Here is a 15,174-nt window from a genome sequence, read left to right as displayed (position 1 = left end):
TCATTTTTTTTTACGTTAAGTGGTTGTAAACAATTTATTTGGGCTGAATTTAAACAAACAAATTAAGTTGAACATTGTTAAATTTAATTTACTTGTTTAAATTCAACACAAATAAATTGTTTGCAACAGTTTTGCATGCAACACTATTTTCAGTATACGTTTACAGCTGGCTTCAAAACAATTAGAAATATCAAATATGAAAAATGTTTATTGGTAAACCGTTTGTGTTTATTATGCTAGTTTTATTTTATTAGGCTACCTCAGGCCCATAGACAGCCTGGTGAATGGGTGTTTCTTTTTTTTTCTCAAAATGTGGGCCTTTTTGCAGTTATTCGCCTTATTTTCTATTTATTTATGGAATTTAAGAACTGCATTTTAGTAATATTTTAAGCATTATTTTTTAGCTGGATTACCTTGTGGGGTAGTCATCATAATGACTTTTAATGTACGAAAACATTTCGATTTAGAATAAAGAAACTTATTTTTAAAATACAAATTTATTACATCATGTATCGTTAGGGGGAAAATAGGAATCTGTTAAAGTTTTAAATTAAAAACTATTAAAAACAAAAACCTATTGTCATTTATTAGGCAAATTACAAACTGACCAGCACATTTAATTTTCCTCGGTCAGAATTTGGCTATTTAAATAAAAAAATAAACATAATAATAATAATAATAATAATAATAAAAGAGCTTCGTGATTTGTCTTGCATCTCTTGCAAAAAGTACATTTAATTGAAAATCTATAGATAACACTTGACAAATTAGTATTCAATTTAATTTTAATTTTGGCCACTTTTGGTGCTTCACACATGTTATAGGTAATTTTTGTTTTAAGAAAAAGTTCCGAGATTTAGAATAAAAGTTACTTGTAAAATGTTTCCTCTATTTAAAAACAATACAGTAGTAAAAGAAGACTTCACTTACATCAGATTGTACGTTTTCTTGCTCAGCTGGATGTTGGACTCATGGAAAACAATAGTTTTCATTGGCCAAAACTGATTAGCTGAAGTCACACTGATGTGACAGTCAACAAATGATTCAACTTGGTCTTATAGCCTTTCTTAATGGGTTATTTTCACAATTTATGATAGTGTAGCAGTCAAAATAGGGCAAAATGAGCTCATGTATGGGACAAATTCTGGACCTTTGTCATTGAGGAGTGGGTCTTTCAAACCACCCGAACCCCCCTGGCTACGGGCCTGATAGGCTATTTCATAGGCTATATACTGCGTTAAATCACCTGTGAGGCCAACACTAAAGCACAACTCTGCTCCACTTGGTTTGCAATAAATATTTCAGTAATCTTAAATAACTGTAAAATAAATTAATACTTAAATATTTTAAATAAAACAGATATGTAGGCTATTGATGTAGCCTAATTATAGGCCAATATAATGTATATTAGGCCTATCTATATTAAGGTTAAAATATACAAGGCCTGTTTTAAAATATACGATGTTTAAGATTTCATAAATTCGCTAATAATGATATAAATGTTTGTTTAATTGTTAAAAAATAATACAAAAGGGGGAAAGCTTAGATTTTTATGTTAAAACTGCGTAGTCCAAGATGATATGGAGATCAATATATTTTTGGAGGCAAATAGACTAAAGCGTTATTTCGTTTGATTTGTGATATTTCTGACTCGTTTTTCATATCGTAGCTGCCATGCAAATGTAAAAATAAAAAGAACACCACAAAAACACTATAGGTTATTTTAAACCAAAATGTGGGTCAAATATGGACAACAAACAGCTTATTTAATGATGTGTTCATTCCAACAGTAATTATATGAAATAACTCAGCATTTTTAAAGGAAATTGAGAATAAATAATATGAATTATTATTCTCAATTTCCTTTACAAAAAGCTGGGTTATTTCATATAATTAGTCATTTCATGTAATAAGGCTTTAGTCTGCATGCATGCACGCACTCTAAGAAATGCTGGGTATTTAAGCTTAAAATAAGAAAAATATGGACCAACACAAAAACTGGGTTAAATTTGGCCCTATAAATTAAATTAACCCAGCAGTTGGGTTAGTCCCTGTTACACCAAGAATTGAGTTTAATGTAATATTTAATTAAAACAATAATTTGTCTCTCCGTGTAAATAGCCTTCAGGTCAAATTTAAGACCATTTTAGAGCCATTATGAATTAAATTTTAGACTTAAACGGGGCTAAACATTAATGATTTTTTTCTAATGGGTTACTTCTGTAAATAGATTGTGTAGTAATGGAAGATCATGAAAAGGGATGTGTTACTTTAGTTTTCTTTCCCTGCTTAGGCAATTTAAGCAGGATAATTTGCTAAAACAATGCCTAACAGCTGTTGTGTATCTCTTTGCAATAAAAACAAATATATTAAAAAAAAGTTTTGAGATGGACTATTGATGATTGTGTGGACCTGATTGGGATTTACTTGGACATAGGGAAATTAAGAACCGTTTAAAATGATTTAAGACTTACAACACAATATTTAATTGAATTTAAGACTTTTAAAGGCCTAAAGGAATTTACCTCGCGGGCACCCTGAGCCTTACAAATCGAGTAATTTTACCTGCTTTAATTTACAGACTATCGTTGTTTTGTTTTTGTTTTTTTTTTCCCAGAAATTACATTCAAAAATGCAAATATTATCTGCCATCTAGTTGGCCAGCCTCACACTGTGAAATCGTGGCTTTCAATCGAACGCATTAATATTCATATACCTTCGAATTCCAATCATCTCGATTCTCAGTAGGAGCCCAAAGCATTTTGGATCTATTGTGCAGACTTCAATCTGAACAGAAAACAGCAGGAGAATGTGCGTCTGCCTCGACAGCTCTGAGAACTGCGGCTCTCCGGCGACTCTTTCCACAATGCGCTCATAAAAATCTACTTGACTTTTCAACCCCAACTATTCCGAGCGATTAGGCCAATTGTACCCCCATCTTCTCGCTGCCCCAAAACCGCTGCCCCGGTCTGCTCACAACTGACACAAATGGGCCGAAAGAAATCCGGCAGAGCCAAGAAGCAACAAACCTCCCCATTTCCATCGGGTTCCTTTTGAGATTTATTCATTAGGAACCGCATGCAAATAACACGCTATTCATGGGCGTTTTTTGAACACACGGGCACAGATGTGAGGTATTATTTGGGCTCGACCGAGCGAAACTGTTAATGCGCGCTCAAAGGCGGGTTAACCTAATCAATCACGTTGACTAGTTTGTGTTAGAGAAGATTCATAAACCATATGGCGCAAGCTTTATGTTGTCCTCGTGACAATGTGAGAGGGGGAAACCTTGTTCAGTTGTCCTAATTAAGCTTCAAGCACTTAACACACACACAAACACTCCTAAAGCACACAATGAAGCGATGTGTAAAAGTGTTCTGCCTCTCTCAGCTGTTTAACTCCGCGAGAGTGTGCCATAAAACAATTTGCATAAAGTATTTTAAAAAAAGTACTTGTGCTTAATTATACTGTAAAATGCATCTGAAAGGGTAAACTTAAATTTAATTGCTGCCTTAAATTTTAGGTGCTACAAAACTACAGTTAATAATTTAATTAAAGGAATTACAAATTTGTTAAAACGAGAGAGACATTTTAAAATTGTAGCATAAAGATGGAGAATAAAGAAAAGTGTGTTCATGGGAGAAATATTACTTTATAATTTGGCTCAGCATATACAGTGCATGATTAAATACTGACTCAAGGTTAAGCAACATTGTGAAATTACATATACCCTTTATTTACATAAATGAGGATTAAATAGAATGTTACAATAAATTTAACGAGTTAGATGCATCATAACTTGTTATATATACACAACCTTGCCCTTGCATTGTTTTGGACATACATCTTTTTTTAATAATTTGTAAATAATGCCTGTAGGAATTGTGTCAGGAACTGGGATACATCATGTAAAACTTTGGGAAATTACAGTGCAGAACCAAGACTGAAAAAGTTTCTGAGGACTTCTTGTGTTCTGAAATTATTTATAAATATATAATTCTACTCAGCTGAGAACTGAATTGAAAATCACTTTTGGCATAAGAGTTTCTACAGCGGTCATAAAGGTGTGTCATAAATGGTGTAAACAATTGCACACGTTTCCTTTGCAAAAAGAAATGGAGAAATAAAGCTTAAAATGTACATACACTTTTTGCAGTCTTGATACTGTACCATTTATCTCTAAGTGTTTCTTATGAAAGCGTATTCCTTAAAACCGTGTCTTCGATCTGCACGTCAGAACGTGGAGGTCCTTTCAATAAATTAAAAATGAGGGAGACAGAAAACGTTCCTTGCATTTCAAGTTCTTCCGTGCAAAAAGTTGTGAAAAATGCCCTTCTTTGAAAACAAGGGCCTGTGTTTAATCGTCCACCTCGATTTCCTCGTCCTCCTCTGAGAACTCGTCTGTGGTTTGGCCTCTGGACGAGGACGGGGACTGTGGAAAGGCTCTTGGGGAAAGACTGGGAGAAATGGGCCCCGAGCCACCGTGAGCGTCTTCCATGTCTTCCATGGACACCAGTTTCTGCAATGCCTGTGGTGGGATTTTCTTGAGAGACTCTACGTCCGCCTTCATCTCCTCCAGGTCTCTCTTGAGCTTGGCCCGTCGGTTCTGGAACCAGGTGATGACCTGGGCATTGGTCAGACCCAGCTGCTGTGCGATCTGGTCTCTGTCAGCCGGTGACAGGTATTTCTGGTACAAAAAGCGCTTTTCCAGCTCGTAGATTTGGTGGTTGGTGAAGGCTGTGCGGGACTTCCGTCGTTTTTTGGATGCCTGTCTTTGGCCGAAGGCGTTGATGTGTTCACGACCTTAAAATGGAAAGAAAAGAGAGTTGATTTCCAGGAACTCATGACAGAAATAATGCATGCAGGCAGTGTGTGTGTGTGTGTGAGAGATCTAGCTCACAATTTCAAATAAGTTGGTAAGTCATTCTCAAGCAATATACTGATTTATATTAAGTAAAACAACTTGTACGGATTTCCTATTTTTGCTTATTTGAACTGTGAAGCAATTTTTATGAAGGTTATTTCAAAGTTTCTCTGTGGTCCTATTTTTGGATGTACATGTTTCTTGAGTTGCTATGTGGTGCTCTGGAGACCTAAAAGTCTTTAATAATAACTTCTTTAAATTAGTGTTTGGTTTCTATAATTTGCACACCAACAAAGCAAACTGTTAGATGTAATTTTGGGGGATTTTCTTTGTGTAATCAAGCTGCAAAATCCAGTTTGGTTCAAATTAGAACTTTTATTTTTAAGAGTGTACACACTGTTGTGTTATGTGATAGGCCGCAGTTGTTCATTCCAGCTGCATAACAGCTGTTCTTGAAAAAGGGGGAGAAACTTTCCAAAACATCTGAATTATTGATTGCCAAGTAAATTTGAAATATTTGATGTGTTAATCAAGCAGCCTATCACGCCACAGGACTGGCCTCAATCGTATTACCGACGACCTTAACTGTTAGTGTGACCCACAGAGACAGACAGTTCTGCAATGTCAACACGAACGTCATGCTCTAGAACTGTTTTCAGTAAATATGTCGAAGCGAACATGAATGATTTCCATCACTTTAACATCCTCGTAAATGCAAGTCGATTTTTATCATGTTCAGCTACATTTTTTGAACATTAATGTTTTAGAATGTTTTTGGAAATAAAAAGATCTTAGTTTTGTAGAAAAGGGTAATTTAGCTACTGGTATAAACAAGACAAAACATTTTTTAAAGAAAAAAACAACTCAATAAAATTATTCTTTATTGTAAGAGGGGTCTTTTGGTTGACAATGTAAGAAGTTTTGATTTTGAGGGCGGTGGGTGAAATTCCTGAAATAGTGACAATCACACTCCACGAACCGCTATTGAAATTCGGCTCAGAGATATGTATAACAAAGAATGCGGATAAATAGGCTAAGGTTATCATTTTTGAACCTAAAAACAAAATAAATATGGTACTTTTGACTAACAAGTAGTAAATAGTACATCTACATTTGTATGTGTTGTACATAGACTATTTTATATAATCGATTTCGTGTAAAACATGCATTCATAAAATGATAGCTAGCATATCCCAAAAGCGTCACTGAATATCCATATGTGCATTGAAAACTAGTGCGACAATTCGTTAATAATTATGAACTTTTTACCTTCTGCTGCTTGTATAACGCTGACTTCCAGACCCTTAAAGGTTTTGCTCGCCAGCTCCTCCAGCGCGCACAACGGCGAGGACGGAGCGCTGATCCCGTTCCGAGACGCGCTCGAGCCGGTCACTTTCTCTAGCACCCGCGGAGGGCATAAACTACCGACGGACTTCTTGACGGAGGGTTTGTTTAAGATATCCTCAATGCTGAACGGGGTGAGAGGCTTGTTGGAGTTGGCCGGGGGTGGGAGTTGGTCCAAGGGACCCCGCCGCCTCTCCTCGCCGCTGGACTGCAAAACGGATCCTGCTTTCATGTCTTTAGAGCTGGAGGTCATCTCAGTCCCAAGAAACTATTTCAAATAGAAGTCACCTATAGCTCGCTCAAACTTGTTTATACATACAAAAGCCTTGTCTGTTCCTTTCTTTACAAAAAATCGTTGTTGTTCCTCACTCTGAAGTGGCTCTCCAAAAGCACCATGCTTCAGGCGTCACATGCAGGAAGGCACCCAAACTTTAGTCCTCATACGCGGTGTTCTCTGAGCTGCTCCATGAAGATCTTCACCGTGTGTAGCCGTGTCTCAAGGAGCCTCAAAACAGCAAGCAACCGCTAACGAGTTCTTGTTGATTGCTTTTGTGAAGTTCAATTAGAGAAACACTACACTACTTGCTGACCCGCTGCTCCGTCGTCTTAAAGGGCCAGACCATAATAATGAATTGGACCGAGAATAGGAGGAGTTTCCCCCTGAAGTTTAAAGAGAGGGGAGATGGTTGGGGATGTTTATGCATCTGTTGATGCATCCCACTCCCACTTAGGGAAAACCACGTGCTCCACCCGTATACCACCCTGAAAAGGGAGAGTGTGTGCTCATTAACACCAACACAGCGTTCAGTAAACCAGTATGTTAATTAATACAAATACATTTCAAAACAACAACTCAATTTCAAAACAACAACGATGATACTAATACTAATAATAATAATAATAATAATAATAATAATAATAATAATAATAATAATATGATGATGATGATTGATGAAAAATGTATGAAAACATTATCGAAATGTCTATAAAAAATCAATATTCATTGATGACGTTCAAAAATGCAATATTTCTGTAATAATATATTCAAAAGTTGCCCTAATGGCAACAACTTGCTAATTACTGTAATGTTGCAGGGTGTGATTATTGCACTTTTGGAGGCTGCTATGACAGCGTAATTGTCTCACACCTCGTGTCTCTGCTGTCATCATAACGCAAGGCTGGTGATTGTTTCAGCACAATACAAATTATTTCTACTGAGAAAGCCGCAGCAATTCTTTAGACAACAATAATATTATGCAAAATTAAATACGTTATGTATATTTACATACATGTGTATATTCCTTTTTACACCAATTTCCCCATACATTTTAATGCTGATCTTGACAAAGCACCTACATTTTTATAGCCATTTTTAAGGAGTCTCTTCAGGGCATTTTTATGTAACAAGGGCACTATCCCATTTTTAAAGATTATTATTGTTATATATATTTTTTTGACAGGAATTCTTCATTTTCATACGATTTTAGGAACAGTTTTGAATTGAGAACACACACACATATATATACATATATATATATATATATATATATATATATATATATATATATATATATATATATATATATATATATATATATATAATTCTATTGGACAATTACATTCTACGAATTGTGAAAATGCCCGTGGATGAAGAAGAAAAAGCAGCATATACTTCCAGCAGTGCTGTTCTGACACAATGCGCGTCGGAGAGAATCCCAAATGATGCTCGTGAGACTCGTGGGCAAGAATATGCAGGTAAGAATACATCGTGTTCTTTCTTTAGAAAGCACCGAATATATGAAAGCAACGGCTGATGTAATGAGACCTAACCAGAAGAATATATTTAACAAAAGCATATCTATTTCTTAAAAAATTCTTACACAACACGTCGTGATTTCTTTGTGCATCTATAATAGGCTACGAGATGTTTTCTTTACCTCGATTCACCTTGCTTTTTAACCATCAACATATTTTTTTCTTTATATAGGCCTTAATAATCTCAACAGTTGTTTTATTTTAATGTGCTCCCAATTGTTTTAAATTGTAAATTTGTATTACTTGTAAAATGAATAAAATGGTTTAGCACTTCATGACTGAGTTGCTAAATAGTAAACAGATATAGGCCTATAAAATAATGAAACAGAATTGCAACGTCTTCGCTCAATCCTTTGCTAAGGCCTGGTGAACATTTTGGTGGTCTCCCCATAAATATAAAACACTTGGTAATAAAGCAAGCGGCGACGTTGACATCTGACAATATTTAACAGGGTTTCAATAATCGATTAGGGTGATAGATGTCTCTCTTACACGAGTCGTTTGCGATGTATGGCCAGTTCGCAGAAATATCGCATTGTCCGTGCCAAGAGCACCATATGGTGACATCCGTACAGGGACTGAAACGAGCCAAACAGCTCACGAGCAGTAAAAACAGCACGACATTCTATTAGTGCGGGTCCAAAGCGGTCGACGTGGGCGACACGGGGCCAAACTCAATAGAATATTTTATGGCAAATGAACACCAATGCATTGAACAAATGTAACTAACCAGACTGCACAAAACATGCTAATGAGTTTACGCGTTTCAGCAATGCGCATTGTTTTGTTACATTTTCACAAGACACACAAAAGAAATACACCTTTTGAAACTCCATTTACGTCATGTTTCTACCAGCCTGATACATATATAATTATAATCATCAAACGACATTTTATTTTTGATTATTATTTTTATATATTTTAATTATTTTTAATTTAAAGTGTAATCGAAAAAACAATTGACATTCGTGTAAATAAAATCAAATAGGCTAAGAATACTTTATTTAGTTAAAATGAGCAAGTGATTACACTAATAATAATAATAATAATAATAATAATAATAATAATAATAATATTAATAATCATAATAATAATAAGGTCACACTTTACAATAAGATTTCATTAGTTAACGTATTTAATAACAAGAACTAATAAAGAACAACACTTGTACAGTATTATTAATCATATTTCAGCATTTACTAATGCATTATTAACATCCAAAGTCATGCTTGTTAACATTAGTTAATGCACCGTGTGTTAACATGAATTAACAAATACTGTAATAAATGTACTGTTCATTGTATGTTAGTAAATGCTTTAACATTAACTAATACAGCCTTATTGCAAAGAGTTAGCAATAATAATAACTATTATCAGTCTGGTCGGCTTCAAATGTCCTTAACGAATTGGTCACCCCGGAATGTCGGGTCAGAGCAAAGCTGCTAAACCTATTAAATGATACACGGCTATTAATGTAATGTGGATAGATAGGATTTCTGATAGGGAGAATGATGCCCTTCAGCGCCAACAATAGCACATTCGCATTACCCCACAGAGGGCGGGTAGAGAAACCGAAGCTGAACATGGTGTTACATTTCTCTCAAATGCGCGAGCATTATTAGTTCTAAAGATAATCCCCGCCATCTCTCTTCTCCAAACCGCTCGGAGAGGATCCTGACGGTCTCAAGCGGAGCAGCGCTAATTCGAAAGCTTTTCTTTGGCCTAATTTAAACGTTAATTAGAAACAGAACACCTGACATCATCAATCATCAAGGCTTTAGGGGGAGCAGGCGTTTTATTTTCGCCCAGCCCGTGTCTGCGTCACTTCCCTCAGCAGATACGCAGATGGAGGTGGCAGTGATCGGGCTGCTCCAAATATTTATGAGGATATAGCTACTGTGCATATTGAATTGTTTTCTCAATGCAACCATATAGAGCAACATAAAACAAAACTGAAATATATAATTGAATAGTTTGCATTATATAATAATATTTAACTATCTTAAAAAAATCTAGTTTGTTGTATAAACTTGTTTCTCTTTCAGAATTATTTATTTACGCGCAAAAATATTAAATGGATTTCACAAATATAAATAAATCTTGAAATTTGCAAATAATTCTTACTAAAGAAATTATAGCATTGCTGCCACTTTTCTGTAATTGAAAATTATGCTGCTTGATGTGTAGTAATATTTGTTACCATTTTATTTTAATTTTAAGTTTGTAGCACAATTAGTTTGATCAATTACAAACAAAAAAAGCTACCGTGTTGCAAAATTAGCTGAATACGCGATTAAATAAACTAAAATAATATTAATTTGCAAACGCGTCCTTTTTTTTACATTGTTTTCTCTTATTTTGTAATTGATTAAATTCCTTAATCCAAACCAATTAAAGAATTAATAAAACAATGAACTGTCTGATTCGATTTCAATCCTTGACGCAAACGTTCAGATTTCATGGCAGGTGAATAGAAATAAAAGCTGAGTCGCTGACTGATATTGAATGTGTATTTTTCAGAAAACACATCAGATGTTTTATCTGCACTGAACATTAACACAGACTAGTTTCTGCTAGCATTGCTCTCTCTCTCTCTCTCTCTCTCTCTCTCTCTCTCTCTCTCTCTCTCTCTCTCTCTCTCTCACCCAAACAGCTGTACTAACTACTATATAAACATGATACGGGGACATACGCATTAACGTGGAGCCAAGCGGTGACATTTGACTGTGATGAACCTATGGGGTGTTGTGTAGTGAGGTGTTACTCTGACTCGGTGCATTTTTTCTTCCTTTTCTATTCTAAAATACTGTCTTGACGCAGTTTGGTCCCACGAACACTGCTAACGAACCTATAAATAGGTAAGATTTCATTTAGAAATATTTTAGAATGATTGAATTTGAAATTACGATCCAGAATTAAGAGGTAAAAATAGTGGCAGTGAAGCTGTAAATCCACACAGTGTGACTGACACGTTCCTTTGTTATAGGTATCTGAACTGTAAAACATCTATATGTTTGAGTGCTTTTCTACAAAACACACAATAAATCAAACTCACACTAGCAATTTTTTTGGCCTATAATTTGATGATCACAAGCACAATAGTATTTATAAGCGAAGCACATTAGAGTTTATATGCATATGATATGTGTTAATATTTGACATACAAATATATTAAAAAGTGCAGCTATAATTATTGTTACTGTTATTATTATTATTTAACAGGGCTACTAAATTACTGTTAATAAAAAACAATTAAAACATATATATTTAAATTTACACATTTATATAAACCAAAATAAATACTAAATGAAAAAGAATCTCTTAAATTACGTTTACGTCTATATATATATATATATATATATATATATATATATATATATATATATATATATATATATATATATATATATATATATATATATATATACCATAGTGCAGCATAAATTACGCTTATTATTTAATTGAGATTTTTTAAATTTAGTATTTATTTTGGTTTATTTAATTTAAACTAAAGACAATTTGTTGACGCGCAGGACTATAATGAGCTAATCGATGTGGTCATGAGTGTTAATTGTGTTTAATAATGTCTTATCGATGAGCGTTTCTTCCAATTTGACAAGCTCAAGTCAATTAAGAAGCAGCAAAATCGGAAATCCATTATAGTGAGGCGCGTGCACTTTTGACGGTCACAGGTTAATTGCGCGGGCGCGCGCTGGTTGAACGTGTCCAAAAAGCTCTCATTATTACCGAGACGCCTCTCTCTCTCTCTCTAAAACAATATAATCAGAGTCGCCTGCTGTTTTACATCCCATGTTGCTTTTGATGGTGTCATGTTCAGCAGTATTTAGTACCTGTTGATGTTTTCTCTTTCTGTGGATGACAAATGCCTCGGCTCCCCAAAGCTAACGCACCCTCCCCAACAGCCCCCGAGCCCGGACAAACGGACGCGCGGATCAAAGGCTCGGACCCCACCAGAGTTGTGTTGCACCCTGCCAGCGCGCCACTGGGGTCGGCACGAGATCATAAAAGGGCCGTGAGGGGCACGACTCCTGCAGGGGATTATGGAGCTTTTCGCCGCAAGTTCCGAAAAAAGAGCAGGAAAGGTGTGAACAGGAGGAAATGGATTCGTCCGCACTGATAAACACGGTTATTTGGATAGATCAGCAAAGCGTGGGAATCCGACGCAGGTCACTGCTCTTCACAAAACAAAAGTGCAATAAATCACATCAGTAACTTAAATCCAATCAATGTTTTTGTTAGTACAAATCAACATCAAAATATGTCCTAGTCAACGTCTTACAGATGAATACTTAATATGTATATCCAGAAAGCAAAACCGTCGCTCCGATTTATTTTTGCACGTCACATCAATTTTAACATGGAGACATTCTCATTCCCTCTCCACTGAACCCCTCCACCCCTTCTCTCCTCACCTGAATGAACGGTTGACACCCCAACACACTTCACTGATGGACACGCGCAATTACGCACATCTGCGTCTGAGCGTCCAATGAGCGGCGGCCAAAACAGAGCTGATATGTGTTCCAGTCCATGGCACTGCCACTGTGCCACGCTGCCAGAGCCGTCCATGTGTGAAGACTCATTTCAGCTCGTAAAATCTCGTTTTCAGATTTGTTTTTTTTTTCATGAAGGGGATTAAAAAAACATCTGACAACATTTGAATGCAATTGATCACAATGACACTAACAAGTCTGTAACTGCGAGCTGTTCTACAACATGATTACATATTATACACACGCGTTATTCGTTGTTGTTGTTATTATTATTATTATTAGTCAAATTGTAGAAAGCACGAGTATTTCAGTATAATAGTGTTTTAATTTACTAGCCTTTCCAAACATTTAAATTAGGCCTATAATAAAATTTATTGATAATTCAACAAAAGGAAAACACGGAAATAAAGAACGGATTTAAAAAAATATATTTATTCAAACGCAAACTAACATAAATATGATGATAATAATAATAATAATAATTATTATTATTATTATTAAACAATCACAACTAAACAAGTAACATTTTAAAGCAAGCAGTAAAACAATAAAATGCTAATAATAATGTGCTATTAGTTTAGACTTTTTCCACAGCGTTTTTAAACATGATTTTGTATTTATTAAAAATTTAATTGAAGTATTTGATTGACAATCCTTGTTGTTTTATGGTTTTCTACAGACACGTGAAAATCTCACGTGTTTTGTGCTATTTTTATCATAGACTATTTGATTTAGCGGACATAAAAAAGAAGAATATTACTTGCATAATAAAAACTGCGTATTTTATCTAAATAAAAATGAGTTTTCACACAAATTGTAAATTAATCATAATTTATTATCCCTTACTTTAAAAACGTAAGAATATACTTAAAGGAAAAAAAATCCCTGTCTGAAACATACGACTAGGCCATCACGTGTCTGATTTGTTTTTAATTTACTGCGAGGCCAGCAGACAAACGTTATCGGTCTACCTCTCTCTCTCTTACCTGTCTCGTGCGGATGTGTAATGTATTCTGGCCTTTGAGCGCCTTGCTGATGTAAAACCACGGAGCGAATGATCAAAGAGATGCGCGCTCACGATCCCACACTGACGACACTGCAATCACAAACACAACATTTACTTGAATAAAGGGTAAAGATTTTTGACCAAGGTAGACCTTTATAATAAAAACATAATATTGTAAGATACTTTTACCAGTAGTCATGTATGTATGTATGTATGTATGTATGTATGTATGTATGTATGTATGTATGTATGTATGTATGTATGTATGTATGTATGTATGTATGTGTATATGTATTAATGTGTTGTGTATATGCTAAATTAATATACAGTACGTGGACCACTGACAAATTAAAATCTCTGTAACAAGAAACTGAGTTTTTAATGAACAAATAACACGTTTTATGGGATAAAAAAAATGTAATAGTTGCATTAAAATTGGTTACATAAATTAAATACAGTAATATCCTGCATTGTTGTATATTCTTTAAAAATGCTGGGTTGCTGTTGTAACCCAAAGTTGTCTCAAATGTAAACAAACACCATTTTGTGATTTTTTTTCCCAATTAAATTTATATTAGCATAACCCAGCGGTTGGGGCTTTCCATATTTAACCCATTGTTGGGTTTCAACAACTCAGCATTTTTTAGATTGTAATGTAGTTCACAATTTGCATCAGCAGATGTAAGAAACAGATTACAAAGCGACATACAAAGACAAATAATTTAATTGCATTTCAATGCATCGATTTATGCTGAATTGTAATAGCATTAATACTGTAGACATGGACTAGTATATACTCGTTGTTTGAAACTAAGGTGTGCAGTATGGATGTAATTTTATTAATATTATTGTCTTTTTATATATGTAACTTTTATTGTTTGTCTAGTATATGGTACATGTGCTGTGACTTGAATTTCCCTTAGGGATTAATGAAGTCTAAACAAACAAACAAACAAACAAACAAACAAACAAACAAACATTTGCTATAGCCTGTTTGGAAAGTGCAAATTTATCAAAGCGTGCATTTTAACAAAATTGATCAAATATATGATTAGCCAAATAAATGAATAAATAAATAACCCAAATGAACAAAAATATATTGGAAACCGTTGTTTTGGTTTTCTTGTCGCGACAACCAATGTTTAATAATAATCCTAAATATTTTAGTAGGCTACTAAGTGTAATAAATCGAATTATTACCATTATATTTTATCATTTATTTCATGTCACCTTAGCCTTATTCATTTATTTGTGTTATCGTTATTAGCAAAATATGGCTATATAAACGAATACAAAATCTAAATGACCTATGCTAGACGAGGTGTCGTTTGTAACGCATTTTTAATAACTCAGCAGACTGAAATGCAAATGAATTTTCATCTGAAAGGAAGAGATCTGTTCATGACACCATGTCGAGCTGGGATGGAAATAAGTGATCATCAGCTGATTATGGCGCATGTAACCGGAGAAGCGCAGCATCAGACACGATTTATGTAGTTCCCCGAGAAGCACCGTACGCTTTTTTTTAAAGAGGGATTTAATTTGGAGTGCACTCCGGGTGCATATCAGCGCTTATGAAGATAAATGCTATCACAAGAGCACGCCGTTCCGTGGGAACCACAGCTGAATCA

At 34.8% G+C, this 15,174-nt stretch overlaps 1 protein-coding gene across 1 annotated transcript; it reads right to left on the bottom strand.

Annotated features, from left to right (window-relative positions):
- Window positions 1-3,703: 3,703 nt before the first annotated feature.
- Window positions 3,704-6,886, bottom strand: lbx2 (ladybird homeobox 2). The gene is made up of 2 exons (XM_056472135.1): window positions 6,134-6,886; window positions 3,704-4,803 (listed from the first exon to the last, which is right to left on the bottom strand). Exons 1-2 carry the CDS (start codon window positions 6,459-6,461, stop codon window positions 4,358-4,360), a joined length of 774 nt encoding a protein of 257 aa, XP_056328110.1. The 5' UTR covers window positions 6,462-6,886; the 3' UTR covers window positions 3,704-4,357.
- Between the last annotated feature and the right edge of the window lie 8,288 nt (window positions 6,887-15,174).

The sequence above is a fragment of the Danio aesculapii genome, chromosome 14 (genome assembly GCF_903798145.1).
Source record: "Danio aesculapii chromosome 14, fDanAes4.1, whole genome shotgun sequence".
Lineage (NCBI taxonomy): Eukaryota > Metazoa > Chordata > Actinopteri > Cypriniformes > Danionidae > Danio > Danio aesculapii.
This window is presented reverse-complemented; position numbering and strand designations above follow the sequence as displayed.